General features: G+C 54.3%; 14 protein-coding genes across 14 annotated transcripts; 9 read left to right on the forward strand and 5 right to left on the reverse strand.

The window, feature by feature from the left end:
• Positions 1–1,403: 1,403 nt before the first annotated feature.
• Positions 1,404–4,205, forward strand: M409DRAFT_67291 (uncharacterized protein; the record flags this gene model as incomplete). The annotated part of the gene is made up of 2 exons (XM_033817333.1): positions 1,404–1,945; positions 2,279–4,205. 2 exons carry the CDS (start codon positions 1,404–1,406, stop codon positions 4,203–4,205), a joined length of 2,469 nt encoding a protein of 822 aa, XP_033666360.1.
• A 1,096-nt stretch (positions 4,206–5,301) lies between these two features.
• Positions 5,302–6,557, forward strand: M409DRAFT_24322 (uncharacterized protein; the record flags this gene model as incomplete). Its single annotated transcript, XM_033807192.1, has 2 exons — positions 5,302–5,398; positions 5,452–6,557. 2 exons carry the CDS (start codon positions 5,302–5,304, stop codon positions 6,555–6,557), a joined length of 1,203 nt encoding a protein of 400 aa, XP_033666361.1.
• A 182-nt stretch (positions 6,558–6,739) lies between these two features.
• On the forward strand, positions 6,740–7,480 carry M409DRAFT_55861 (uncharacterized protein; the record flags this gene model as incomplete). Its single annotated transcript, XM_033813116.1, has 3 exons — positions 6,740–6,780; positions 6,833–6,956; positions 7,010–7,480. The coding sequence occupies 3 exons, from the start codon at positions 6,740–6,742 to the stop codon at positions 7,478–7,480; spliced, it is 636 nt and encodes a 211-aa protein (XP_033666362.1).
• Positions 7,481–7,829: 349 nt separating this feature from the next.
• Positions 7,830–8,604, forward strand: M409DRAFT_24324 (uncharacterized protein; the record flags this gene model as incomplete). Its single annotated transcript, XM_033807193.1, has 4 exons — positions 7,830–7,888; positions 7,946–8,075; positions 8,132–8,282; positions 8,330–8,604. The coding sequence occupies 4 exons, from the start codon at positions 7,830–7,832 to the stop codon at positions 8,602–8,604; spliced, it is 615 nt and encodes a 204-aa protein (XP_033666363.1).
• Positions 8,605–8,944: 340 nt separating this feature from the next.
• Positions 8,945–9,796, reverse strand: M409DRAFT_55862 (uncharacterized protein; the record flags this gene model as incomplete). The annotated part of the gene is made up of 1 exon (XM_033813117.1): positions 8,945–9,796. The coding sequence occupies one exon, from the start codon at positions 9,794–9,796 to the stop codon at positions 8,945–8,947; it is 852 nt and encodes a 283-aa protein (XP_033666364.1).
• Positions 9,797–10,827: 1,031 nt separating this feature from the next.
• M409DRAFT_24326 (uncharacterized protein) lies at positions 10,828–12,020 on the reverse strand (the record flags this gene model as incomplete). Its single annotated transcript, XM_033807194.1, has 6 exons — positions 10,828–10,900; positions 10,954–11,045; positions 11,096–11,242; positions 11,290–11,352; positions 11,401–11,803; positions 11,863–12,020. 6 exons carry the CDS (start codon positions 12,018–12,020, stop codon positions 10,828–10,830), a joined length of 936 nt encoding a protein of 311 aa, XP_033666365.1.
• Positions 12,021–12,861: 841 nt separating this feature from the next.
• On the forward strand, positions 12,862–13,903 carry M409DRAFT_67294 (uncharacterized protein; the record flags this gene model as incomplete). Its single annotated transcript, XM_033817334.1, has 2 exons — positions 12,862–13,740; positions 13,796–13,903. 2 exons carry the CDS (start codon positions 12,862–12,864, stop codon positions 13,901–13,903), a joined length of 987 nt encoding a protein of 328 aa, XP_033666366.1.
• A 404-nt stretch (positions 13,904–14,307) lies between these two features.
• M409DRAFT_67295 (uncharacterized protein) lies at positions 14,308–15,822 on the forward strand (the record flags this gene model as incomplete). The annotated part of the gene is made up of 6 exons (XM_033817335.1): positions 14,308–14,730; positions 14,794–14,961; positions 15,014–15,174; positions 15,256–15,332; positions 15,407–15,715; positions 15,803–15,822. The coding sequence occupies 6 exons, from the start codon at positions 14,308–14,310 to the stop codon at positions 15,820–15,822; spliced, it is 1,158 nt and encodes a 385-aa protein (XP_033666367.1).
• M409DRAFT_24330 (uncharacterized protein) lies at positions 15,817–16,692 on the reverse strand (the record flags this gene model as incomplete). The annotated part of the gene is made up of 1 exon (XM_033807195.1): positions 15,817–16,692. The coding sequence occupies one exon, from the start codon at positions 16,690–16,692 to the stop codon at positions 15,817–15,819; it is 876 nt and encodes a 291-aa protein (XP_033666368.1).
• A 335-nt stretch (positions 16,693–17,027) lies between these two features.
• Positions 17,028–19,193, reverse strand: M409DRAFT_55867 (uncharacterized protein; the record flags this gene model as incomplete). Its single annotated transcript, XM_033813118.1, has 2 exons — positions 17,028–18,253; positions 18,374–19,193. 2 exons carry the CDS (start codon positions 19,191–19,193, stop codon positions 17,028–17,030), a joined length of 2,046 nt encoding a protein of 681 aa, XP_033666369.1.
• Positions 19,194–19,616: 423 nt separating this feature from the next.
• Positions 19,617–20,794, forward strand: M409DRAFT_55868 (uncharacterized protein; the record flags this gene model as incomplete). The annotated part of the gene is made up of 2 exons (XM_033813119.1): positions 19,617–19,899; positions 19,962–20,794. 2 exons carry the CDS (start codon positions 19,617–19,619, stop codon positions 20,792–20,794), a joined length of 1,116 nt encoding a protein of 371 aa, XP_033666370.1.
• Positions 20,795–22,146: 1,352 nt separating this feature from the next.
• On the forward strand, positions 22,147–22,761 carry M409DRAFT_24333 (uncharacterized protein; the record flags this gene model as incomplete). The annotated part of the gene is made up of 1 exon (XM_033807196.1): positions 22,147–22,761. The coding sequence occupies one exon, from the start codon at positions 22,147–22,149 to the stop codon at positions 22,759–22,761; it is 615 nt and encodes a 204-aa protein (XP_033666371.1).
• A 247-nt stretch (positions 22,762–23,008) lies between these two features.
• On the reverse strand, positions 23,009–23,841 carry M409DRAFT_24334 (uncharacterized protein; the record flags this gene model as incomplete). The annotated part of the gene is made up of 2 exons (XM_033807197.1): positions 23,009–23,628; positions 23,682–23,841. 2 exons carry the CDS (start codon positions 23,839–23,841, stop codon positions 23,009–23,011), a joined length of 780 nt encoding a protein of 259 aa, XP_033666372.1.
• A 208-nt stretch (positions 23,842–24,049) lies between these two features.
• M409DRAFT_67297 (uncharacterized protein) lies at positions 24,050–26,641 on the forward strand (the record flags this gene model as incomplete). The annotated part of the gene is made up of 1 exon (XM_033817336.1): positions 24,050–26,641. One exon carries the CDS (start codon positions 24,050–24,052, stop codon positions 26,639–26,641), a length of 2,592 nt encoding a protein of 863 aa, XP_033666373.1.
• Between the last annotated feature and the right edge of the window lie 447 nt (positions 26,642–27,088).

Raw genomic sequence — 27,088 nt, forward strand, 5'->3', positions numbered from 1 at the left:
GCACTGTTTGAGGCTCGGAAATGGCATTTTCCTCACCAGGCTGAACGAATACCGGGATCCCAGTCTCACATCCAGAAGGCCTGCTGGACTGTTGGATAAGGATGGCAAGGATCAAGGCTCAAACATTAAGCTTGCACTCTAAAAAGAAGTATTGACCCTGTGAATTACCACTGGCGTCTGGGAGCATCCACCGATATTCTTCACGCAGGACGTACGGCTACTTCTTGTTGAGCGTCAAACCCGGATACATCCCGACTGAAGACTCTCGTCGTAACCACGAGCGGGCACCTCACATGTTGCTCTGGGCCACGTCAGCAAGCGACGACGATATCAACAGCATTGCTCTCGGCGGGTACAGGTGCCGATAACATTGCTTCGAGGTGCAAGTCATCCAACAGTAGGCAAAGACACATTCGATGCATGACCTTACTGGACAGCACTCGCGGCAGGATATGAATACATAGAACGATTGAAGGTAGACTTGGCTCTCAACGGAAGAAGGGGAACGCGTCGAGCAAAAGGATCGTGACTGCCACGTCGTGCCAACGTGCGCTCCTCCTGCGCATCACATGCTTGATAGAGAATACACATGTACATGTACCGCTTCTTCTAAGCCTTTCCGGCAGCATCCACGTAGCGCGTGTCGACACCGACGGTGCAATTTCTCCATCGTATCCAGTGAGATTAGGCAGGTTGACGCCGTCGCGACGCTGGAATCCCGGTTTCGAAACACATGCCATGCGACAACAACTCCAGCGTGTGGCACAGACACGTCCACGCGTGAGGAGATGCATGCAAATTAGGAATCCTCACGTTGCTTGTGCGGCAGATAAACTGGCAGAGCGGCGACGGATCGAGATGCGCGTAATCGTGAGCTCTGCTTGATGCGTGAGCGCCACACTCGATCTGGGGAAGACTGCGGTACCTCGCCCGATCGCTAGTGCGCTGGTTGGGCTATTGGATATATGCGAGACGGTGTCCTGCCATGGATGTGGGAGGTTATAGTGAGCAGGTTTCGGTGAATTGTGGTTTAGGCAGCTGTGAATACTTGTTATCACATTGTTGGTGTGTCTCAAGACATAGAACACTGAGATTCGGCGAGTTGTTTGTGGAAAGTCGCAGACAGACAAGACGCTCAGGATCATACTCGATCCTCGATCCTCGATCGCTACGGCCAACGCGCTTTCCAAGGCTTCACCACCCGCAGGAGCCACCTGATTCAGCGCCGGAGCGGTCGATAGCGAGAGGCTTCTTGTTGAGCACTCTTCTTCTGCTCTTCAACGCACCCTGAACACCTACCAACACCTCCCCACGACGCTCCGCCCAGCACATTTATCATTGTCGACGCCAGACCCAACAGCTGCTTGTCGATCAATGGCCGCCGCAGCTGTGGCTTGACCACCATGGCGAGGTTTTCCTTGCGCCCAATCTTCCGCCGACTGTCTTCCAAACACTCCGTGGCCGCCGAGAGCAGCGCCAGCGACCAGAGCGAAACCACAAACATCACCAGCACCTCGCCGTCGCCCGTCCTCCCCGGCTGCACCGCCACGCCCACCGCCCCGCGCAAGTCGTCGTCGCTGGCGAAGCTCAGAGACAAGTTCCGAGCTCAAGACGCGGATATCCCGGAGTTTCCTGAGGACCTGCGCAGCGGTAGCGTCCCCAGCCTGAACACTGCTGCCGTGGTGCAGCAGACGCCTACGACTCGGAGGAGGGTGGCCTCAGACCCTGCGGACAAGGTCGATACCGTGGTGCAGACCGAAGAGCTGGGCAGCAGCAGCGACGGCGCGGATTCGCCTCGCTCGAAGTCTACACACAACGACCACCCCGACCAACCGCCCGAGTTGAAGTTGGATGTGGACCAACTGCCCGTGAACCCGCGTCTGGTGGTCGAAGAGCCCACGCCGGACGCTCTAGCACGCGAGTCACGGGCACTGGACAGCTTTGAGTGAGTGCACCCATCCAACCCGTCCATGCCTGTGTGATCAGCGATTTCGTGCATAAGCTGTTGCTCAGCTGTGTGCATCATCCGCCAAAATCTTCACAATGTCTCATACACTCTCTATTGCTTCTGCGTGCCTTCCTCGTGGTGATATCTCGGCTAACACCGGCGCTACAGCTTCGCTCAACGTCCAGCTTCTGGAGAAGTCACGCTCGCATCCACCAGCTCTGAGAACATCCACTACCACCCTACCCAACCCGGCCTCGCCCTCGCCGCCTCCCCTGCCCACTCTACAAAGAGTCTCTCATTCACATCCAACGCCGATACTCGTCGCCAGAGCATCGTCGGTAGCGCCAATGCTAAGATCGTGAGGACGCTCATCGACGCTCCGCAACGAGCAGATTCGGCGCCAGCCAGTGCCAGCACCGGTGCCTTGCCCACTGGCGACGGCCTGAACGATTATTTTGCGTCTAGCATACCGAACATGGCCGCGATGTTGCAGCGCAAGATCTGGGTCAAGCGGCCAAACGCATCAGCAACGCTTGTCCAGATTCGAGAAGACGATCTGGTAGATGATGTGAGGGATATGATACTGCGAAAGTACGCCAACTCCTTGGGCAAGACCTTCGATGCTCCGGACATGACACTGTCTATCGCTGCTCGAGCGGATCATGCAGGCCCTCGCAGCATACGGATGCTTGGTCCAGAAGAGGAGATTTGCAGGACAATAGATTCGTACTACCCTGGAGGGCAGACGGTGGACGAGGCGCTGATCATTGATGTGCCGCAAAAGAGGACACCCCGACCATCGCCACGGAATGTTCAGTATCAATCCTATCACCCTATGGAGGACCTGAGGCCGCACGAGAACGGAACGGACTACTTCCCACCCATGCCGGCTATGATACAACCCACGCTGCCACACACAGTACTCCAACCCAACGCTCGCGATCATCATCACTCCATTGTCGCCGCTGACCATCCAAGATCGATATCAGTCCTAAACACTGGCCAGATACCGCCTCTGCCCTCACCCGGTGGCAGGAACAGAGGCCATCGAGCCGAGAGGGAACACAGACCTAAATACACCCGACAGCACACTTCATCGCCTACTATCATCACTCACAGCAGCACAGCCGCTCCACCTAGCAGTGCCACTAACCCACAACCTCCTACACACCTACCACACCGAGCTTCTAATAGACCTCGCGTCGATTCGACTGCTTCCGAGCACCACCATCCTAACGGCCTGGCATCAGCGCCGCCTCTTCCCACACCTCCAGCGCCAGACTCAGTACCGATGGGACGAACCAGCTCCAATCCTGCCACGCCCTCGAGCGGTGTGCCCAACTCAGCACACACACATCGCTCCTCTCGGCCGAAAAAGCAGCGTAAACCAACTCCTGACAGACCAAGCTCGAGACGTAGCGGTCAAATCACAACCGACACTTGGGCCCCCAATCCAACGTTGCCAAATGTGTCCAGCATGCTCGATGGATCTGTCCCGCCAATCAACGTCCTGATTGTGGAGGACAATATCATTAACCTCCGTATTCTGGAGGGTTTGATGAAGAGGTTGAAAGTGCGATGGCAGACGGCGATGAACGGTCAAATTGCTGTGGACAAGTGGAAGCAAGGAGGATACCATTTGGTTTTGATGGACATTCAGATGCCGATCATGAACGGGCTGCAAGCCACCAAAGAGATTCGAAGGTTGGAGAGGATAAATGGTATTGGCGTCTTCTCCTCGTCTGCCCCTACCAGCCCTGCCGAGAAGGGAGAAGGAGCGGATGGAAAGGGCAAGGAGAAGGCCCACAATCCCGAGGACGACAGGCTGGCCAAGGGCGAAGGGCTGTTCAAATCACCGATCATTATCGTTGCGCTCACGGCTTCGTCCCTGCAGTCCGATCGACACGAGGCCCTAGCAGCTGGATGCAACGATTTCTTGACCAAGCCGGTTAACTTCGTCTGGCTTGAACGTAAAGTCAAGGAGTGGGGATGCATGCAGGCGCTGATTGACTTCGATGGTTGGAGGAGATGGAAGGATTACGCAGCCAAGGAGGAGGAGAGCAAGTCTGAAGAGCAGAAACAGAAAGAGAGGGAGAAGGAGGAGAAGGAGCGCATCAAAATGGAGAAGATGGCGAAGCTGCAAGAAAAGCAGAAGCAAAAGAAGGAGGAGGATCAGAGGAAGAAACGCGAGAGCCTAGAAGCGTCTGGTGCTGTCAAGGCCATCCCCGAGGAGCCTGCTTCTGTAGCAGCTTCATGAGGCGAAAGGCATGGAATGTGATACGAACAGTGGAGGGAAATCGTCGCTCTTGAGCTTCTTGCATCAAGCTTCGAAGCCGACGATGGATGTGGACATTATTAGAGGGTTTGCGCTTTGATCTTCCTCGCATGGTGTGTATGATAGCGACGGCGTTAAAGGGATGGATTGGAAAGCAAGCTGAAGACTGTCTTGCAGATTGTCTTCGGAAGTCATCAAACGAGCGTGGATACCCAGAATTCTCGCAATAGCTTCTAGTATTAGCCAACCTTAGCAAACGAGCTCGCAAGTGCATGTGATCGGATTACAAGCTCCAATCGATTGGCCGAGTTGCGTCAACCGCTGGTGTTGCTATATTCTGACATATTCATCAGGCATCAGAAATAGTCAGACAGACACCGGGGGAATATGTCCGGTTCTGCTCCTTCTGAAGATTTGCCCTGTGTGACAGCGATGTCTGGATGGATACTATACGTGATGATACGATCACGGGTAAGTGCTCGTTCCGCGCAGCGTACATGTCGCTTTCATTCATTCACCTACTTCACTGCCTGGCCTTCCAAGCGCTGTTCTAACTTCTTTAGGCGCAACCCCGAACAGGGATGTCGTTCCTGCGGGGTTTCCGAGCTAGCAGAGAGGAAAGCTGTACCTGCTTTCCAGCAGCAGAGCTGGGTTGCTCCTAGTGCACATGCACTTACTCGGATAGAGCGATTCGAAGATGCCGAGGGACGGATACGATGGAGTCGCTGGAACCGCTGATGGGGAGGAGTCTCGCTGCCTGTCAGACCTCCCAGCTGTTCGTAGTTCATGACTTGCCTGCTACTTGTTGCATCATCGTTCTGTTGTAGCAGAGCTTGCGCGGTAGGATTTCGTGTCGCGCTGCTTGTCATTCCTTCCGATTCCCTTGCTCTTAGCGGGCTGCTGCTGTGTTTGTCGAACTCTTGGCCAACGCGATGGATGCGAGTCGGAGGGTAAGGGAGATTGGGGCACATATAAAGGGAGGGGCTGAGCAGGTGAGTGTGTTTTGGGTTGCTTTTTTTTTGACATTCGTGTCCTGTTACTTGTTTGGAGAAAGAGCTGATCACATCTTGAGAAGACCATGTCGTCCGTCCAGGCAGAGTTGGAGCAGGCTCTCCAGCAGGGTGTTAAGGATGGGAAGATTCCGCATGCGATTGTCTATGCTACGAATAGAGATGGTGAGATTGGCTCCTCTAAGGCTTGTTGACGTTGTTGTTGATGATTTGTAAAGGCAGCTTCCAGTACCACTACTCGACCGGGTACCAGAACTACGGCAAGGACGACTCGCCAATCCAGGAGGATGCTGTGTTGATGCTGGCCTCGCAGACGAAGCTTTTGACTTCGATTGCCGCGTTGCAGGTGGTTGAACAGGGATTCATTGGGCTTGATGATGATGTTTCGAAGCATGTTCCTGAGATGAAGCAGTATGGCATCCTGGAAGGGTTTGACGAGAACGACAAACCGAAGTTCAAGGAAGTCACGAAGACCATCACACTTCGACACCTCCTCACGCATTCTGCAGGCTTGGCCATCCCTCTCATCGCCCCGGATGTTGTCAAGTATCTCCAGCAAAAGGGCCAGTGGCAGAAGGGCCAGGAGAACGCCCCCACGATTCTCCAACGCTTCGACGCCCCTATGATCTACGAGCCAGGCGAGAGCTGGATGTACAGCACGGGCCTCGACTGGACCGGCGTCCTCATCCACCGCCTCACAGGCCTCGACCTCGAAGGCTGGATGAAGAAACACACCTTCCCTCCCCTCGGCATCAAAGGCATAACCTTCTGGCCCAGCAAAGATCCCACGCTCAAGGACAAAATCCCCGTCCTCACGGTCCGCGGGGGCGATGGCAAACTCGTCCCCAACACCGCGGATCATCTCAACACGCACTCGACCGACTGCTTCGGCGGCCACGGCGCCTACGCCCAACTCGGCGACTACATCAAAGTCCTGCACTCCCTTCTCGCCAACGACAGCAAACTCCTCCAACCCGCCACGGTCGACGCCATGTTCACGCCGCAGCTCGGCGAAGGCTCCGCCGCGGGCCTGAACGGCTTCGTGCAGGCTTTCTCCACGATGTTGCCGGGCGAGGTCGCGGAGGGGATTCCGGCGCAGCATGGGCTCGGTGGGCCGCTGTGGATGGAGGACGATGTGGGGAGGAGGAGTAAGGGCACGATGCAGTGGGGTGGGCTGGTCAATCCTTTCTGGGCGATTGATCGTGAGGCCGGGATTGCGTTGACGTTTGGGACGCAGGTTTTGCCGCCGGGGGATCCCGGGTGTAAGGAGATGACGGGGATTTTCGAGAGGGCGGTGTATAAGATGGCTGGGGTGGAGAAGTAGGTAAGGTAAGCTAAGGAAGAGGGGACGTGCTCCTTCCTTCTACGGATTAATGAAGTCATTCACATGAATGCCAAGACTAGACATACGGCGCTCCAATTTCGGCTTTTGAAGCCAGCTTTGTTTTCTTCCTTTCTGACATAGATACCACCCGGGACTCACCACCTTCGTTCAGCACCTGCAACATGGCGCAGGCTCCGGTAGAAAGGGCCATCGGCGTGGCCAAGTAAGTCAACACGCAACCTTGGATCTGCAGAAGACTACTAACAACACCGCAGACTCCTGACCAACCCAGTCTACAGCGACTTTACCCTCGAGTACGGGGACCAGAAGTGGAAATTGCACAGAATCGTTCTATCCACGCAGTCCAGCTTCTTTGCCACTGCGTTCAAAGAGATCGAAGTCTGTCAAAGCGAGTTACAAAAGAGGGACCTAAAGCCGCTAATGTCTGGCAGGAAGAACAAGAGGGGGCCGGCTGTAGACATACCGATCGAATACGAGGATGTGGTAGACGCCATGCTGCAGTACCTCTACACTTCGGACTACTCCGGCACTTCCACCTCCTACGGCGAACCCTACGCCCACCCGCCCATCGTGTCGACGTCCTCGTCTACACGCTAGCCGTCGCGGTCGACATACCGCCGTTGGCGGAGAAAGCGGCGTCCAAATTCTGCAAGCATACAGAGACCGACTGGGCGACTCCAGGGTTCGCGCAGGCCGTGCGCGCGCTGTACGAGCAGGCTCCTAACAGCCGAACCATGCGGAGAGTCGCCGTCATGACCGCCGCTCGTCATGCACAGGAGCTGTTACATGAGAGCTATGGGACGGAGTTTCGTGCGGTTGTTAAGGAGTGCAAGGCGTTTGGGGCTGATGCCCAAATCGCTGCGATTGCGAGACAAAAGGGGCTTGGGAGGGGGACTGGTTGATTTTGTCTTTTCGTTAGTTTTGACGACGGACTGGTCATTGCATTGCCACTCAGGTAATTGTGCGAACATTGGCATGGGCGGATATAAAGCGATGCGCTGCGATATGATTTGGAAAGGCAGCGAAGGTGGAGGTTTGCAAACGACAAAAGCTCTGTCTTGGAAGAATGATATGATACCCCGTCGAGAACGTCTGCCCTTTAGAGCAGTTGCAACCAAGGTTGGCGAAAGACGAAGACAAACACAATCGGCTCTTTGTCTTTCAAACCGCTGGTCAAAAGTTAAAAATATGCCAGCCATTCTTGCTTTCACATGATCGCCAAGCCGCACCACATCTCTCCACCACGCGCCAATGCCTCCAACTCCCATCCCAGCTCAAGCTCCCGCCCCGGTCATCTCGAGCATACCAAGGTAACCCGTTGCGAGTGGGTTCATGTTCCACGTCCGTCGGCTAATGCTCAAGCCCAGTCTGTTAACCAGCGGAAAGTGGAGCGACCTGCTCCTCGAATGCGACAACCATTCATGGCAAGTCCACAAGTTCGTGCTCTGCACGCAGTCCAGCTTCTTCACGAAAGCGTGCGAGGGTGATACTTGGGAAGTGAGAGATGTATCGCAGTCCTTCTCATTCGAATCCCACTAACCACCAGCGAACAGGAGGCGAAGAATAGTAAAGTGACGCTGCCAGACGACCACTCCGAAGCTGTCGACGCCGTGCTGCAATACCTGTACACATCCAGCTACCAATACAAACGCAGCAAGACCGGCACTGATCGGACCGTCGCCCCGTTCTTCTGGACGTCCTCGTGTACACTCTCGCCGACAAGCTGGACGTCCCACCTCTCGTCCAAATAGCCTCCCAGCGCTTCTGCGATCGTCTCGTCCAGAGACCTTCTCAAATGACAGAAGGAACTCAGTTGTGGAAGACCCCTGCCTTCGCGGACGCCATTCGCGAGCTATACCTGAACGCTGCGGACACAGATCGCCAGATGCACCAAGCTGTCGTGCACGTGAGCGCGCAGTACGCGAAAGGCCTGCTGACGTCGAGCTACGGGACTGATTTCAGGAGGGTGGTGGACGACGTCAAGACGTTTGGGACGGAGATCCACATGGCGGCGCTCCTTCTCTAACAGGGATATGCGGATAGTTCGCCGCGCTTCTTCTGTAGAGATCGCTCGAGGATTGTGATTATTCCGTTGGATCAACCGCCTTGTCCGGCGTGTGGGAAACGGTCGACGCAGGGTGGCTATGCTGGTTCGCACTTTCGAGTTAATTGGGATCAGACTCTCGCTGTGGGTGGCTGTGAAGCTGGATAGGGACCAGTTGCGATGGTTCTGCGAGGTTGAAGTGGCGAGGAGGTCGTCATCGAGTCCAGGATCATTGTAAGGGGTTTGGGACATCAAATATTGATGTCTCCCGGTAGGCGCTTTAACGTCGAAGAAACAGTTCCCACGAGCAAGCACGCCCCGTTCAAGCCAGCCCGAGCTTCCACTTTCGATGCGTCTTCTCATCGTCGTCGCTCGAGTCTTCTTCCTCCTGGAACTCGCTAGGTGGTGCTTGGCGTATTCGTGGTGGCGGCGTCGCCCGCACAACCACAGGCGTCGGCACCGGCACGAGGACAGGTCTCGGCGGCATCCACGCCACCTCCCCAGGAGCGATCGGTCGCGTCCCACCAAAGAAAGTATAACTCCCACTCCCATCCGGGAAGAAGACGAAGCTCGTGCCGTCGGTGCAGACGAACGTCTGCTTTTCGTAGACGGGGGGCATGAAGGTGCCGGAGCGGTGGCTGACGGGGTCGAAGTATTGGATCGTGACGCTGGTGTCGTGGTAGTAGAAGCGGGCGCCGGAGCCGTTGGTGTTGACGAAGAGGCGGGGTGGTTGGGCGACGGGCGGTGGTGGTCGGGTTGGTGTGTTGGCTGGCATGTTGGGGAGGATAGATGTTTCGTTTCGGAGTCTGTGGATCGGTTCTGCGTTTTTCGTGACTCGACGCCGTCGACGGCGGGAGTCGCTCGTGTCGGGTTCTCGGTAAGAGGTTGTTTTCCTCGAGGGGGATGTTCTGTCGTAGGAGTAATCTTTCGAACTCTGATCGGCACAGCGAGATGTTCTGCAGGAAACGCAGGTACCGGCGAATGATAGCAGGAGAGTCAGAGGGCTGATGGGAAGGGGTGGCGGGATGACGACGGCGGCCACATGATCAAGGCCGCCCTCAAAGGGGCGGCGAATGGGCGGCGCACTTAAAAGCGAAGTGGCCTCGTAATCCGCAGTTGTGCGTGATGGATGATGGGAGCAGTCTTGTCCAACAGAGATACCTACAGTGAACATCTTATCGTAGCATCGTCGAGTATCTTCCGAGCTTCGTCATCATTGTGTGTTCCTGAGGCAAGAACTGGTATGCCATCTTGCCACTCGTCTCAGCTCCTGCTAAGACGCAACTAGACACTCGCATCTTGCCTCTTCTTCGACACTGGTGACTGCGTTCCGCGAAACGGTCCGACGGTTAAGTTCGAAGAGTGAGGCTTGCATCCAAGGACGGCATGCCGGGATGGCAATCCTACCATATGGCCGCTGGAGTGTAGCAAGCAATCGAGAAACAGCACTGAGGAAGCTATTAACCCGTGGAAGTAGGTAGGAAGGAAGAAAGAAGTGCAGAAGTGGGAGAGCTCTGCGTTTTGTGTTGTGGTGCCACAAGGCTGCATCCACTTGAACGCATCGTGCAGATCAGCTACCTCGCTTCGGAGGGCAGGTGGCTGGCAAGGCGCGTAGATTGGGCCAACGAGCTGCTGTCTTTTGAGCTCAGGTATGTATAGCCTGACAGGTTTCCAATATCCATGTGACACTGAACTGCTCATGGCATTTCTTGAGATAGGCTGGATTCGTGCCGTACGGAGGTATTGAACGTATGGGGGTCGGTGCTCTGCGAGCCCGAGCTTCCGCGTCGTGATGCTGGAATCGTAATGTAGTTCTGTCTACCGTATCCTTTGTTGCCCGAGTCCAGTCTTATCAGAGCTTTCAGTAATACGTCAGTCCATTGGGAACCTCTGGAATCTCTCATTGCCACGTACTGAGAAGGGCGGTCCGCATTAACTTTTGATAATCCTTCACTCAGCTTCAGTCAAACATCCAGAGCAACCACCTTCTCCTTCCCGCGGCTCTTTCGCACTTGCTGGTTTTCATCGAATGGTTCATGTTCAGCTTGTCCTTCTCTCTGAGCCCGTTCGAATATCCTCCCGTCAGAGGATCTCCTGCTTGAGTCCTTATGCGAAATCAGGTCATAATGACCCTCTCTGCGAAATCGATAGTACGGATAGTGAGGATGGTGCTGTTTTCTGTTATCGTCACCTCTTTCCTGGCTATCATTCGTGTCCCGTTGGCTTGTTTCGGAAAGAGTTTGCCGTCTTGTTCTGGGGCTGGTTGGTCCAGGGCTTTCTGTTCGACGGTAAGTTGTTTGTAACAAGGGGCTGGTTTCGGATGGCAGCCACATCGATTGCTCTGTCTCGACTGGCCAGTAGTTGAAGTATCGAATGACGTGGTAGTAGCTGCTGGCTAAGAGAGCCCCTAGCAAAGGTCCGATCTTGCGTGGTCAGATTCACCGCCTTTGGAGACTTAATTGAAGGACCATACCCAATAGATCCAGTGGTATGGAGGGAAATCTCCTGTGGCAATGCAAGGCGCAAGTGACCGCATTGGGTTGAAGGAAGCGCCAGTATAGACTCCGCCGGCCAGCTGAGTGGCAAAGTAGGTGAGGCCAATGGCAATAGAAAACGTGGGCTATCTCGATCAGTTCGTGTCAGTTCGAATCGGATGATGATACTGACAGTCGATTTGGGATTGTCGGCAGCCATCATAAGCACCGCGAAAACGAAGATCGCTGTGAGGCACTGTCAAAGGGTCAGCCCTGCTTTGACTGTTGAGGTGTGAAGACTAACCATCTCCAAGAACAATCCCTGGATAACGTGTACATCTGCTTGTAAGAATGTTTGGAGAGCGTGCGTATCTCCAGGTATAATCGCGCTCACAGTCTCCGCTGCCAGCATAGCTCCGAGAAACTGAGCCGGTAAGAAGATGAGTCCTCGTACGGGAGGCAGCTCACCGCAGAGAACGAGAGCAATCGTGACGACTGGATTAAAGAAGCCACCGCTGATGGCATGCCTGGGACCTCCTAAGCTTCGATCATGAGACCATTGAAGTGGTGCGGCGTACATGAGTTGGATGCTGACCAGGTAAGAGAAGCTGTAAGACAATGCAATATACAAGTTTGTGACCGCTGTAGTTGAAGAGGAGTCCTCTCTCATCGCGGCAGAATGGCCCAGGAAACCGAGGAGAAAGAACCTGTGTCAAGATCTACTGTCAACGTCTGGACATGGTCGCTGATCCGGGATGTTCAATACATGTATGTGCCTACGAATTCGCCTGTCGCGGCAACCAGATGATTTCGCAACTCAGATTGTTGGTGAGAGTTGCTGGGTTCGAAGTATCCAAATAGCGGCTTGTGCATGACACTCTCGGAGGAGGTCGCGTGCATGGCGGTCTTGGAGAAGCTCGACATCGTGAAGGCGGGACTTTCCCACGCTTTTCGGGCTGTTCAAATGGCGTCTTGATGGTATTTGAAGATTTCAAAGGCTTCCATACCGAGAGTTGAATACAAGGACAAAGCTCAAAAGCTGACGACACGTCTCAACTGACCTTGGTCAGGCTACTGCCATACAGTAAAGAAGTTGGCAGCTGCAGCCCATCCCGCGGCTTTTGTATCGTTGCTGGGAGCTCAGCCATCTTCGAGACAAGTATTCCCCAGTTGTGGTGAATCTTAACACCTGGATTACAGGCAGGGGATCCCCTTGTGGTCGAAGTGCTTGATCGTGATATCGTGATCCGGGACAGCTTTATGAATACGCCTCGGCATTCCAGTCCGTGGGCTCATTCAAGGCTTCATCGCATTCCAGTGTAAACATTCGACTCCAGCCTGGATAGACTTGTCGGGCACTGTTGTCATTGGCGATGCCTAGCTCAGCGTGTACAGGACGCCGGGACGTCTTCCTTCTCCTCGGCCGCTCTCGACCCCGTCAACGTGCTACGGCGGCTCAACAACCGCCCGACTGTGCCTCACGTATCCACAGAGATATCAACACAAGCTGGCAGTCGCTACGATCGCTCGTGTGTTTGTCGGTCGGTGTATAGGAGACACGGGCAATTCTGGCCGGGGAGAGCAAAGCGCGCTTGTTGAAACGCCAGGATCGAAATGACCCCACGACTTTGACCTTGCCTCAAGCATGTAGCTCTACCAACAAAGGGCACGCGGCACGTCACAAATCGTACCTACTACAAATGTAGCTGCGACATCCTCTCTCTCTGGTCGAGGTAGGTCAGTCCAGCTCTCCCAATCACCAACAATGGCCTCCATCCTCCATGGCGTCCTGAACGCGACCAACTTCCGCAACCCGTTCCTGCGAACTCTGGTCCCATCCATAGGCCTGGCGTATGGAATCCAAGCAGCCGTCGCGGTGCCCTCGATCTTCCTCCAGACAGAACGCTTCTACGACTTGTCCGGCTCGTTGACGTACATCTCCTGCGCCGCCCTCTCCCTCTACCTTCCCACCATCCGCGCGCGTCTCGCAGCAGGACCTGGAAGCACAGGACCGGCATGGCCCAGCCTTCTCGGCAGCCTCGTGTCCAAGGGAGGGGTGAGCGCGTGGAACTGGCGCCAGGTCGTCCTCAGTGCGGCTGTGACTTTCTGGGCAACTCGATTGGGCAGCTTCCTCTTCTCGCGAATCACGGCCGATGATGGAAAAGACTCTAGATTCGACAGCATTCGTTCGTCCCCGCCCAAGTTCTTTGTCGCCTTCTTCGCCCAAGCAACCTGGGTCTCGCTCTGCCTGATACCCGTTCTCGCCATCAACAGCATCCCCGCCACGACACTCGCCGCGCTGCCATTGGTCACGATCACAGACATCATTGGAATCCTGCTGTATGTAGGAGGTCTGGCATTTGAGGCCACAGCAGACCAACAGAAGAGCCAGTGGGTGAAGGAGAAGAAGGAGAAGAAGCACAGCGAGGACTTTCTCACGAGGGGCCTTTGGTCGAAGAGCAGACATCCCAACTACTTTGGCGAGAGCACGCTGTGGACCGGCATTGCTACGACTGCTGCCGGCGTGATGTTGAGCAATGTGGGACAGGCAGGCATGGGATTCAGTGGAAGTGCTGTCAGCAGAATTGGTGCTTTGGCAATGGCTGCCGTGAGCCCTGCGTTTGTGACTTTCTTGCTTTTGAAGGTGAGTACCAAGCTCGAAGTCTGCCTTTCGCTGCTAACATAGACTGACTCTACAGGTGTCGGGTATTCCTCTCAGCGAAAACAAGTATGACATGCGGTACGGCGACAGGAAGGACTACCAGGAGTGGAAGAAGAACACGCCCATGTTCATCCCCAAGCTTTAGGTTCGTGTGACGACGACTTTAATAAGCTTGTACGAACTCACGACCTCTATTCTACGGCAAAGATGTCTTGAACATAGCATCTGTACCAGCCCTAATGATCAGGAACAGAATTCTCTCCAATCATACAGATCTCACTTTCTTTGCCTCAAACCGATTAGCCTTTACTTTTATCCGTAGGTCCGAATTTCGTACGTGTGCAGGACTTCTTCGGCTATTCGACTCGATGAACGTACATCGACGTACTAGAAAGATGACGGACGTTCGTATTCAGATAACATACCGTGACGACAGCATCTACGCCAAACGAGCTGACGGGGGACAGGTTTTCGAGATCGTTATAAAGGTCTGGTCTGGCAACAGATGATGGCGTGTCGCGTTCTACAGAGCAGGAAATTGTCGCGAGCATGCTTCATACCGCCCTTATTTTTGTCCTCTCAGGCCTCGCCGCAGGTACTTCGATCCAGCCATCGCCTACGCCTAGCTCTGCTTCACCATGGCAAGCATGTGCAGCTTCCATGAATGGCCAACTTCCTGCTCAGACCCCATCGGACTTCCACTTCTCGGGCAATGTGCGCAGATATTATGTCGCCGCTGAGGAGGTTCAATGGGACTATGCCCCTATGGGATGGGACAACTGGCTCGGGGTGCCCATCGACAAATCCCCACGCGCGAAACCTTACACCAAGTTCAACACGACTTATCTCAAAGCCCTCTATCGCGGGTACACCGACGCCTCGTTCACTCAGCTCACGGAGCAACCGCCATGGCAAGGAACACAGGGCCCCACGCTGAGGAGTGAAGTCGGCGACTTGCTGGAAATCATGTTCGTCAACAAGCTTTAGAAAAACTACGCTACGATGCACTCCATGGGCTTGGCGTACAACAAGAAGAACGAGGGTTCCGACTACGTTCCCAACCCAAGACCCCATGAAAATGCCACGATCCCCCTCTCATCGGCTGTTCCGCCTCTCGATGGTGGGATAGGACCTGGTGAGTGCGTCGTTTACAAGTGGCTCCCAGATGATGCCGTAGCGCCGAATGGAAACGATCAATCAAGGGTTCGTTGTTCCAACCCCAGCGTATCTTATCTCTCTTCTTACCACGAAACAGGCCTTCAGTTACCACTCCTACGTCGACCTCCTCAGCGACAGCGACGCCGGCTTGACAGGGCCCCAAATCGTCTACGCCCGCGGTCGAATGAACGCCACGATGCAGAACTACAAGGAATTCCCCTTGCTGTTCGGGACCTACAACGAGCCGACTTCGTTCCTGTCCGGCGAGAATGCATAGACGCTGAACAACGGCAATGTGTCGACGTCTACATTCGGCTCCGTCACGCAGGACCTTGGGAGTGGGAACTACTCCGTCTGGTATCCCCAGGTGGTCAACCTGGCCAGCTCGGGACGATTCGAGGCGGCGCCGGAGTTCAGTAAGTGACAATCTCGCCCTTCTCCATCGTAACGCAGACACCACATCCTCAAACCCTAACGCCCAAAAACACAGAGACCCTCAACGGCTACATCTTCGGCAACAACCCGCCCTTCGAAATGTGCCAGAACGACCAGGCGATCTGGTACGCGTACGGCTGGGGCAGCGACAGCCACGTGTTCCACATGCACGGCAACGCGGTCGTCGTCGACGGCGTCAGGTCGTTCGCCGTGTCCCTCAACGACGGCGTCAGCAAGACGCTGCTGATGACCGCGTCGGACGTCGGGTTCTGGCAGGCCATTTGCCATGTGAATAATCATCAGCAGGATGGCATGTTGGCGAATTATGTGGTTTATGGGGCTGGGAAGGGGGAGATGATGGGTGGTGAGAGAGATGAGTTGCGGAGCAGGTCAAACTGACGAAGTGGTGAAGATCGAAGAGGTCACAGTAGACGACTTGAGAATTCTGGAGAGGACGAACAGGCATCATAACGTCGTTGTATACATATCATTGCATATTGGTGGCCGCAGCTTGCCTTCATCCAGAAGCTTCTCCAGGGTCGCCATCACTTTACTCAAACAGTTGTCCTCATGTGTCCCAGCATCTACATGAACTCTCGTGCAGTCGACGAACTTACCACCACCATCTAGCATCCCCATAATCCCCGGCCATCTAGTAACTTCTTCCCCAGCGTCCAGGACCAACTGTAACGAAGCACCATAGGTATCGACAGCCGCCTGCAGATGTTCCAGCAAGTCCGGCGCCGCAGCGTCGATGCTATAGACTGCCCCATTCTCGAGCGCTCGGTGGCAGAAGGGTCTCACGGCTTCTTCGAAGGGCTCTGGGTGCGAGGTGTCCTCGACTCTGCAAGCAACGAGGATGCTCGTCCCGGGCAGAGCAAGATGCAGAAGCTGCGTGAGTGCATCTGCGAGAGCGCGTTCGCCTCCCAGGATGAGAGCGGTCGGCACAGAGCCGACGGTCCTCGCTAGCCCTATCGATGGGGAAGGAAATTCTATCCCGAGCTGTGTTTGCAGAATGGTGAGACCGGTCACGAAGGGGTAGACCATGGAGGCGGCATCTGCGTAGCTCATGTCAGGAGGCATGAGGCATACACGGGAGGCGCGAGCCTTTGCTCGACTGATGTCGCAGCTCTGTGATGTCCCCTTCTGCATGAATACCAGGACATCTTGGCCACGCTCGTGATTTTTGATGGCCTTCCCCGACGTATCGATAGTACCCGCGCGTGCGACTACGATGTCGCTATGAGGGTCCTGAAAGCGGAGATGAGCTGTGGCCTTCAAGCTGATCAACATCTCGTCTGAACCGATGGCCATGTCGTTGGTAGAGCTTGAAGTGGCCATGGCGGTGATCGTACTGGGTGCAAATGCGAGAACAGAGGTTGAAGTCGGTGGCAAGCCGAGTCTCTCCATGCATGTTCGAGTCAGCACCAGCTTGAGCTTGGTCCAACCAGGCTGCAGGTTTTTCGATCAACCAGCTTGTCCGGGGCTTTGTGATCTGAGCGATTATGGTTCGCTTTATGACAATCTGGAGCCGGAGAGGCTCTTGATGTGTGGAAGGAAGTGTCTCAAGATACAGACAGGCTGCTGCCTTCTACGCTTTTCAAGGAGTAATAATTGCCAGGAAGGCTGAAGTGCGGCTGCCAGCTCCACCCCAACCCGCATTGATGTCAACAGCCTCACAGCAATGTGTACATCTGGCCGGGGAGACTGGGCCTCATGAGTTGTCCCTGCATAGCATCTCGAACATGTGCAGGTCCAACGATGCTCTGCACACCGCTGTCGTCTCTCTTCCTCCGCAACACAAGCGGAGCATTCACACCATGCAAAACGACCACTTCGTCATCGTCGTTGGTAGCCTCTGGCACGAAGCAAAGATGCCCAGTGTCGAGCACGGCAATTCGCATTCCCCAGGCAGAACGAAAAAACGTCTCCATCAACTCGATTCCAACGGCTTTCATTGCCGGGTCGTCAGACAGCAGTAACCTGCACCAACGGCCGAGATCCGCGAGTCTCGTCAAGGCGCCCGTGTTGCCAAACACTTGTGCGACAATGTCGCCGTCTAGACTTGTCGATGCTTCGCGGAAGAGCAGTTCAGCGAAATTGCCTGACGGGTTGAAATTCTCGACACCAGGAGATGATCTTACCCCGGAGCTCATCTCAATGAGTTCCGTGACCCACGATAGCCACCATCGCCAGAAGCGTGCCATCTGTAGGTCGCTCGCATTACACAGCTTATTGACCTCGCTTTCGGTGAAGGCGAATCTCATGTTGCGGGAAACGCTCTTTATGCTGTTCATAAGCTCTTCTCTTTCGCCAATGGAGGCGTCCTTCCTCCCCGTCTTCAAGCTGCTCATTTCAATCTCAGCCGCTCCCATGTTCACTTTCGTGACCATATCAGAAAACCTTTCTCCACGAGTCTTGATGTGGCCAAGGGGAACGCCCTTCATGTGCAAAGCCTGTCCAAATCGGGCGACAGTGCAACAGGTGAATTGAATGTCAGGCTTAGTATCACCCGCGGCATTGTACGAGGCAAAGGTGTGCAGACCATCGATATGCCAGTCGTAAGCCCAAGTCGGCATGTCCCAATCCTTTGCTAGGTGGGCAAGACTCGGTGGGAGATTGCGTGGGGCTTCCCGGAGAAAAGGATACGGCTTAAAACTAACCAAGTGATCGGTGAAGCCGTTGTTGAGCAGGAATCGAGACGTGGAAGTGAACACTGCCGTGGCTGTTGCGTAGTAGTCGACTTTGATTGCTCTCAGATCCGGAGCCACATCACTGGCCAAACCTAGCCGGGCGAAGATGAGATCTCGAGGATCTGTAGCAGATTGATTCGGTGGAGGGCTGAGATAGGCGGCTTGTAATACGTCCTGTACCGACCTTTCTTGTGAGCAAGTCGTTCGTGCTGAGAGACATGCCAGAAAGCGACTGTCAAAGCCCTCTAGACCTTCCCGAGCGTGTTGAGCAATGCTGGAGTCCTTGCGAAGGGAGTACGCCAGACTCAGCATGAGGAGAATGCTCTAACGTGTTTCTCGTCGCTGTTGGTAGTGGAAAACCAACGCTTTGGCACGTCCCGTCTCCTGCAAAATCCAGATTCTTTGAAAGTACTCCATTTGCGAGACAACCTTAAGGCTAGGGAGCAAGTGCAATGCTTCAGCGTCTGTCTTGATAGCGTCTCGCAGTCGCTCTGCGAATTTCTTCCATCGCTGCATATACCCGTCGGGCGTCTCTCGCTTCTCCAAATCCTCGCCAGCGACGGCGAAGCAGGCTTGGAGCCAGTCGTTATCTGAGATCGGTACGTCTCCGAACTGCCGTTGCCTCACCCGGGTTGCCAGTCGCGCGGCTAGATTGAAGGCATGACCGACATTGACGTCTTCAGTCACCGTCGGGCCCAGCCAAGCGTGAACAGTGCCAGCTCGCGAATATATGCGTTTCATCATGGCGACCTGTCGCTCTTTCTCCTGATTCCCGACACCCGGCCTTTGATCAATGCAGAGCATGTCGGTCCAGATGAAGATGGGGCCATCCCTCGCCCGCACTGATCTCAATGCTCGCGATAAACTATTGCCGATGCTGATGTCGAAAGTGCTTGATGCATGATCGCACAGCAATGTCTGCCGGAGGCCTTTGCGACTTTGCGCCTTGTACTTGATCCTGATCGTGGATCGGGAATCTTTTTGCTGGCCCCAGACATATGAGAGCGCATCGAAGCGGGCGTCGCGCAACAACACATGTCGAAGCCTGCCTTTGAGCGGCCTCGAGGGATCTCTGGCCGGTCGAAGCTCGAGCACTCGGATCTCATCAACAGCTGCTCTCAGCGGCCGATAATCGATCGTCTCCTGCATCGCGGTTGATGTTGTGAAGAGAGCCCGGGATGCTGCAAGACCATAATGCCATTTTCATGAATTCTTGCGGCTCCGATCTGCCGTCAAACGATGCCCTGAGAGGCGCGAATTTATGACCGTTTGGAAGGTATGCTACTGCAACGCTAGCAGAATCCAGCACCAGCGTTTACCCGAAGAGGAAGGCTGGGGCTGAGGATCATCAAAGCTTATGCACTCAGCCTTGTTGATTCATACCGCGGAGCCATGGGGGCCGCTTTCGTCCAATAAGAATATACCCGTGCACGTGGTAGCGGTTTTGCGGGCATAAGTCTTTCTCTGTCCTAGCGATTGATATCTTTCCTCGTTGCAATAATGCGCTGTAGCAACATCACATCATTTATATGAGGTCGAGGCATTTGAGACCATCGCGGAGCAAAGAGCGTCATGAAGCACATCATCGTTCTTCTCTCTCTTGCAGTCGGGACCACCTTCGCAAATTCTCCGCAGCACTTCGAGAATGATACTCTGCCGACTTTCCCGGAGAAAGCTATTGGACCGCCTAGGGGAGGAGGGGGTAGAGGTCAAGGTGGAAGACCGCAGATAAAACCGCAAGATCAGGAGGTCCTTCCTCCAGGCAAAGATCCCGAAATCTGGAAGCCGACGCCCGCAGATGCCGCAGAATACGACTTGGGACGGGCGCCGGCAAACCAAGACCAGCTGTACTGGAGTATGTGTTTCCCTTCTCCTTCGATGATGGAAAGAAGACAAAAGCTAGCTATCGCCACAAAGACTTTGCAGAGCCGGCAGACAGATCTTACTTTGCCAAAATGTTCACTTTCTTCGTCGGCGTACCAGGCTACGAGTTCCTCGCCAGCGAGAATGTGTACGCGGACCAGCCCGACGAGAGCCAGCCGTTCCAACAAGAGCAAGCTCCCTACCAGGAAAATGCGTTACCCACCGGACAGCCTCTTCGATTCGCCCGGACCATCGTCGACACTGCTGGTTCCCGAAGTGCCTACTTCTCGAGGTTTGCTCCTAGGAATCCAGCAGATCTTTGCGGCGCATGGACCTCACTTGTGGCATTCTGCCAGGACGGCGGAATTTCATGTGGGTGCTATTCCGGCACGTACTATGTCCCGGACATGTGGAATTCCTTGGCGTATGGATGTGCCAGGTACAAGACGGATGCCGACTTGGCTTGCGATCTCAACGATCCCTGGTGCACTTGGGCCGAGACAGCCTCGGAGTATACGGAGTACTGTACACCAGGCCCTGACGCTGTCAGGTTCGCTGCTACGATCGATGGAAGCACTGCGGTCGGCGCTCAAATACCGTCTGTTCAAACTTCCGATGTTGAACCTGTCAACTCACCTGCACCGAGTCCAGCATCTCCGATTGACACTGGATCTGCTTCCATGACCTCTCCGGACTCGACATCTGATGCACCGACGTCAACGGATGTGCCGACATCAACGCAGCCAACCCCCGCGACAGAAGTTTCTTCCGCACCACCAACAAATTCACCTACATCAGCGGCTTTCAGCTTGTTTCAGCCTCAATGGGCTTCTGCTTGGCCTTGGATAGGGTTGATAGCAGCTTCTCACTGGTTTTCTCTTTCGTAGCCAGGAGTCTTCAATTTATTGAATCAGGTTATAGCTTCGTGCAGACAGCGACTTTAGCGATCATTGTGATACAGCTAACTTTGATCTGGATGTTTTCTGCCTCTGCAATTAGCTCAACGCGAGGCATCTCCAGTTGATTATAAAGTTATATCCGTTTCTAAGTAATGAAGTAAAAGATGGAAGCAAATAACAAAGCAAAAAAATCAAAATAAAAAAAATGCAAAACATGTAGTACCTACTAATTTTATACAGTACCTACTGTAGTAATAATTGGGTAGTTAAGTAACCCATGAGAAGATGTGACAGAGTTGAAGCAAGCCTAGCAAGATGCTAATGAGGTGGACATGCGAGGTTGATCCTAACATCCATATCGGTGATCAGGCTACACATTTCTCAACGGTCTGACTCTACAGACATGGGAGAGGGGAGAATTCTTGACTGGTAGAAGTGCGATGACTGAGGTGCCACAGAGCTTGCGTGAAGAGATGGTCGTGAATCGGCTTCGGGCTCAGCTGCCAAGTCTAAGTCCGGGCACGATCATAGTGACTTGGATAAGTGCAGACGCTGGAGGTCGGCTAAGTCAGAATCGTCCAATGCGAACGTTAGGCCACTGGCTCAGAGCACACTCGGCAGTGGATGAGGAGAGATCATCACACGTGGCGAAACCGACATTGCCGCACATGTCGAAGCAATAGGCTTCGTATAGCCCCCATGCCTCGCTTTCAGTTGTTGCGTGCGCCAATTCAAGAGATAGATACGCTATTCAGAGATGGTTCACAAAGGAGTAAGGTGAGTTACGGGATGAGGAAGTGGTACAGATTTACAAGGTGAAGTCGGAATAACTGGCCCGTGCGGTCGGAGATATCGGGCTAGCGCAACATCATCGATTTTGATGATGACAGCAGACCAGAACATCAACGCTTTCAAATCAAGTCTAACAGTCATTCGACTTCACTCGAATCTCGAGCAAAACGAGTCGATTGCAGCACGTTACAGGCCTAGGATCTGCGAATAAATAACGGCCGCAAGACATACAAGAACCGGACCGAAACCCATCATCTTCGCTCAAGCTTCCTCATAGGCTGTTCCGTGCGAACAGAGCTATTACCCGGCCACGACCACCGGCAAGGACTGCGAAAGATAACAGCTTACAAACCACACAAGAGCAACTACTCATTCAGGACGGCGGGTCCACGTTCTTCGTATATACCTTTCCCGGACCTGCCCGGCCGAGGAGGCGACTGGGTAGGTAATCAGTCAGGATGCAAGCCATAAGAAGACCACTGGCCCAGGCCGCATGCCGCAGCCTCCAAGTGAGGACCATATCATCTCAGATCCCGCGAGTCCGCAGAATGGCGACGACGACACAACAAGTCCCTCCTGCAACCATCGCCTCGCAGAGCGCTCCTCTGAGCTTGCCCCTCAACCTCCCCAAATGGCTGTCCGAGAACTCCCACCTCTTGAAGCCGCCGATCAACAACTTTTGCGTCTACAATGATCCCATAACGGTCATGGTCGTCGGTGGCCCGAATGCTCGTACGGAGTACCATATTAACGAAACGCCTGAATTCTTCTATCAATACAAAGGCCGCATGTTGCTCAAGACCGTGCAGAAAATCAACGGCGCCGAAGAGTTTCGTGACGTCTATATCAACGAGGGCGAGCTGTTCCTTCTGCCTGGAAACACCCCGCACAACCCCGTACGATTCGAGAATACCGTTGGCGTGGTGATCGAGCAGCCGAGACCGGACAATTCGCTGGATCGGCTGAGATGGTACTGTGCCAACTGTGGCGATATTGTGAGGGAGGCGAGCTTCTACATGTATGATTTGGGCACACAGATCAAGGAGGCGGTCAATGCTTTCAAGGAGGACCATGAGGCTAGGACGTGCAAGAAGTGTGGGACTGTGTGCGATACTGCACCTACTCCAGAAGCCATGGAAAAGATGCGGTCGGGACCACACTAGAGCGTAGTCATGGTTGGAAGGCGAGGAGACGAGGAGATGACGAAATGAGAGACGAGATGACGAAGAGATGAAGTATTGGGGAGGTACTGTCGCCTGGCGATTCTTGATCACGTTTGTAGTAATAGGGATTCGAAATGTACCATATCGAGGCTGCTGCTCTCGTTCTCATTTCGGTCCGCTGACACAACTGGAGGCTTCTGGAAGCTGGCCGGGGCGTATTTGACCAAGCTGTTGGATCCTGCCTCACTCATTCGAACATCCCTCCAGCATCGCCCTCACTGACGACCATAGCCTCTCGCCGCCGCCGCCGTCTCTCGTCCTCTCGTTCTCCAACTACGGGTCGCTGAGTTGGGATTCGCTCCCAACCGGCAAACCGCGCCTCTCCAAATCGCTCTGGGGTATCATCATCATCATCGTCCACACCACGCAACGCCCTCCGGGCACTCTCCATTGCGAAACGCGGTGCATCCAAGGCACCTTCCCTCGTACTCGCCAGATCCTCCAGAGTCGTCACTGGCCTCACCGTCTCCATCTCCGGGCCAAATAGCGGACTCTGCTCCCCGCTCGATCTACGAGCACGCAAATGTCCTGTGCCTGTAAGCAATCGTTCCGCTTCTTCACGCGCTGTATCATACTCCTCAAGGAGTGTGTCAGCCCCGTTGAGTTCCGCATCCCATTCTTGCAAGTAGACGATTGCTTGCTTCGCTTTGCGTTGAATCTCCACGTCGCTGGAAGTCAGATCGCTTGTTATGAGGTCTGCGGCGTTGGGCGAGGCTGCGAAGCGCGTGACAATGAGAGATTGGGCTGCTGAGGCGATGGAGGGATTTGGGTGGGCGGAGAGACTGCGAAAGGTGGAGATGGAGATTGCTTCAGAACGAGTCAGTGGAGACATGACATAGGGTAAATGGTGGTACACGTACAGTCTTCCGGCCTGTCTGAGTCTTGCGGCTTTCCATCGATCGGATCCAGCTCAGTCAAGGTAGCAATGTCGTTAATGGCGTATTGAATTCCTTTGGCTGCAGCGAGGAAGAATAGACCAATGCCCAGCCAAAGCCAGTGGTCGTTGATGTGGTTAGCCATGCGGGCATGATGCTGCTTGTCGCGCTACATTGTCGACGGTGACATTGGGCGAAGAAGTGGTCTTGCAGTGAGGGACGAGGTGGAAGAGCCAGCCAATCTGCGATCGCGGCCCGGTCTCAGGACGCCACAGTCACAAGCTTCACACCTCGAAAAAAGTTGAACGTCAACCTCTCAGTCTGCCTCTTCCTCTCAAATGTAATACCCAGCCATGCCGGCCTCACAACTCAAACGCCTCAAAGCGTCTCTCCGAGATCAAGGCGTCACCGGTCCTCAGAAATCCAAGAAGCAAAAGAAGCAGCAAAGCGCCGGCAAGACTGCCACCGATCGAGTTCAGCGCAATGCCGCTCTACAGCAAATACGCGATTCCTTCAATCCGTTCGAACTGCGTGCAACCAACGCCCGACCCGAAAAGTTCAATTCGGCCTCTGCGAAAGATGCTGCGGTCAACGGCAAGGGCAGATACAAAGATGTCTTGCATCGACCGGGGGTGTCGAAAAGTGCAGGAGAAGAGATGAGGAGGGCTACACTATTGCCGGAGATGCACAGGAGAAACAAAGTCGGCGGACTCTTGGATCGACGTATTGGAGAGGGCGATGTGGACATGACGCCGGAAGAGAAGGCTGTTCAGAGATTTGCAAAGGAGAAGGAAAGGAAGGCGAAGGGTAGAAGTCTGTTTGATCTCGAAGGAAGCGATGATGAGGCTGGCAATGGCTTTGGTGCAGCATTGACTCATGGTGGCAGGAGGATCGATGATCTGGCCGCAGACGATTTTGGAGAAGAGGTTTCTGGAGAGTCTGAGGATGACGAAGATGATGGAGAACTATTAAGAAGGAAGAGGCGACGATCTGATGAGGATGAGGAAGAAGAAGGGGAGGGCCCTGTCGATGCAGAAGAGCAACAGCCAGAGCGCAAGAAGACGAAGAAAGAAGTAATGGAGGAGGTCATTGCCAAGTCGAAAATGCACAAGTATGAGCGACAGAAAGCCAAGGAAGATGATGATGACCTTCGCATGGAGCTGGATCAGGGCATAGGAGAGCTTATGGGACTGCTTCAGGGTGTGAAGAAACCCACGCCAAAGCAGTCTGAAGAGGCGCCCGCACATGACAGCAATGGTCCGGTCGTAAATTCTGACCGCCAGAGATTGTTAGATGGTATGGACCGCGACAAAGCCGATAAGGAATACGATGTTCGTCTTAAGGAGCTCGCCCGAGACACCAGAGCCAAGCCTTCGGAGAGAAGCAAAACCGCAGAAGAGAAAGCTCAAGAGGAAGCAGAGCGTTTGAAGGTGTTAGAGGAGAAGAGGCTGAAGCGCATGCGTGGTGAGGAGGTGGAAGATGATGTCGCTAGAGATGATGTCGGGGACGATCACGACCTGGAAGGTGACGAAGACATCCCGGATGAGGCCGCAGAGTTCGGATTCACTGCCTCGGTTTCGCAACCTCAAGAACAAAGTCAGCAAGATGTGCAGCCAGACGAGGACGAGTTCGATCTGGATGAAGATCTCGTTGCTAGCGACGAAGATGTGGAGCTTAGCGGGGACGAGTCTGATAACAGTAGTGATGATGAAGCCGAGATCGATGCACCTGAAGATGAAGAGGATGAGTTTGTGAAGGATATCCTCGGTCCTCAGACTACTTCCGGCTCCAACGACGTGAAGCTGGGCGAGAAAGGTGCAACAAGTACCGGCTCTGGTCTGGCTTTCACTTATAACTGTCCGCGATCCCATCCGGAGTTGCTGGAACTCGTGCAAGATCTGCCTCCTGACCAGCTCATCACCGTCATTCAACGAATCCGAGCTTTATATCACCCTTCGTTGTCAGCTGCCAACAAGGAGGCCATGGCGGGCTTCAGCTGTTCTCTGGTGGATCATCTTGCGTATATGGGCAGAAACAAGCAGCCCATGGCTGTTGTCGAGCAAATCATCAGGCACTTGCATTCTCTTTCGAGGACATACCCGACACAAATCGCGGACCAATTTCGGCAAAATCTTGCTTCTTTTCGTGAGCGAGGGCAACCAGATGCTGGCGACCTGGTCATTTTAACGGCAATCGGAAGCATCTATCCCACCAGTGACCATTGGCATCAAGTGGTAACGCCTGCTGTCACGCTCATGGCGAGGTGGCTTGGTTTGAACGCTCCGTCCACTGCCAAACATGCGCCCACCTCGACGCTGATGACAGGGGCATTCTTCGTGGCACTTTGCTTGAAGTATCAAGGCCTCAGCAAGCGCTATGTCCCGGAGGCTTTGCGGTTCACTCTGCAAGTCCTCAGTACTTCGACCGTGGACAACACAGGGCTTGCGCCCCATATTGCAAACCTCATGGGTATGGCTGATCTCTGGCAAGACAAGTCTGCCTTCATCGAGATCTTTACACCAGCATTGGCGGTGCTCAAGAAGCGTCATGCTAAGAAGCAACACCAAACCCTCACCATCATGCTCCAACAGTCTCGCCTCCGACGCCGACCTCTCGAGCTTCATCACCACCGCAAGCTTCCCATCCGGACCAGTGTGCCCAAGTTTGAAGAGAACTTCAACCCGGACAAGCATTACGACCCGGACAAAGAACGCTCGGATGCGAAGAAACTGGAGAAGGAATACAAGCGCGAGCGGAAGGGGGCCTTGCGGGAGCTGCGCAAGGACGCAAACTTCATCGCGAGGGAGCAGCTCAAGGAGAAGAGGACGAGAGACGAGGAGTACGAGAAGAAGTACAGGCGGTTGGTGGCCAGCGTGCAGGCCGAGGAGGGTGCCGAGAGCAATGCTTACGCCAGGGAGAAGGCGAAGAGGACTGGGAAGCGGTAAGCTTGTTCTTCTATACCAGCTGCGCCATCTCAAGACACTGTTTTACTTCCTCACCTTCCATGTCCTATTCGACGGTACATTTCTGGATGTACCCATGTATGCCAAGATAGTCTACTGTCACCGAGGCCCACCCGCCAAGAAGGAGAATCCTTTCTCAGCCAACTGCATTTCGTATGTTGTGGCGTATTCATCGGCAGTGAGGATTGACCTACGCGTTTCCTCCACCACTGATGTGCAGGTTTTCCCGTGCTGTTCACGTACATATGATGCCGCCCACTTTGAATAGATGAGGCTTCCTTTTCTCGAATTGTAGATCCCGCCTTTCAAGATTTGTATAGACGACGGCAACGGATCTCATCATGTTTCTCCAACGATACCACTTACCGATCATATCAACTGGCATAAGTTGAACAGCCGGGGTTAGGACCCCGGTGAGGTAGCATAATT

The sequence above is a fragment of the Zasmidium cellare genome, assembly GCF_010093935.1.
Source record: "Zasmidium cellare ATCC 36951 unplaced genomic scaffold M409scaffold_22, whole genome shotgun sequence".
NCBI classification, from domain to species: Eukaryota; Fungi; Ascomycota; class Dothideomycetes; order Mycosphaerellales; family Mycosphaerellaceae; genus Zasmidium; species Zasmidium cellare.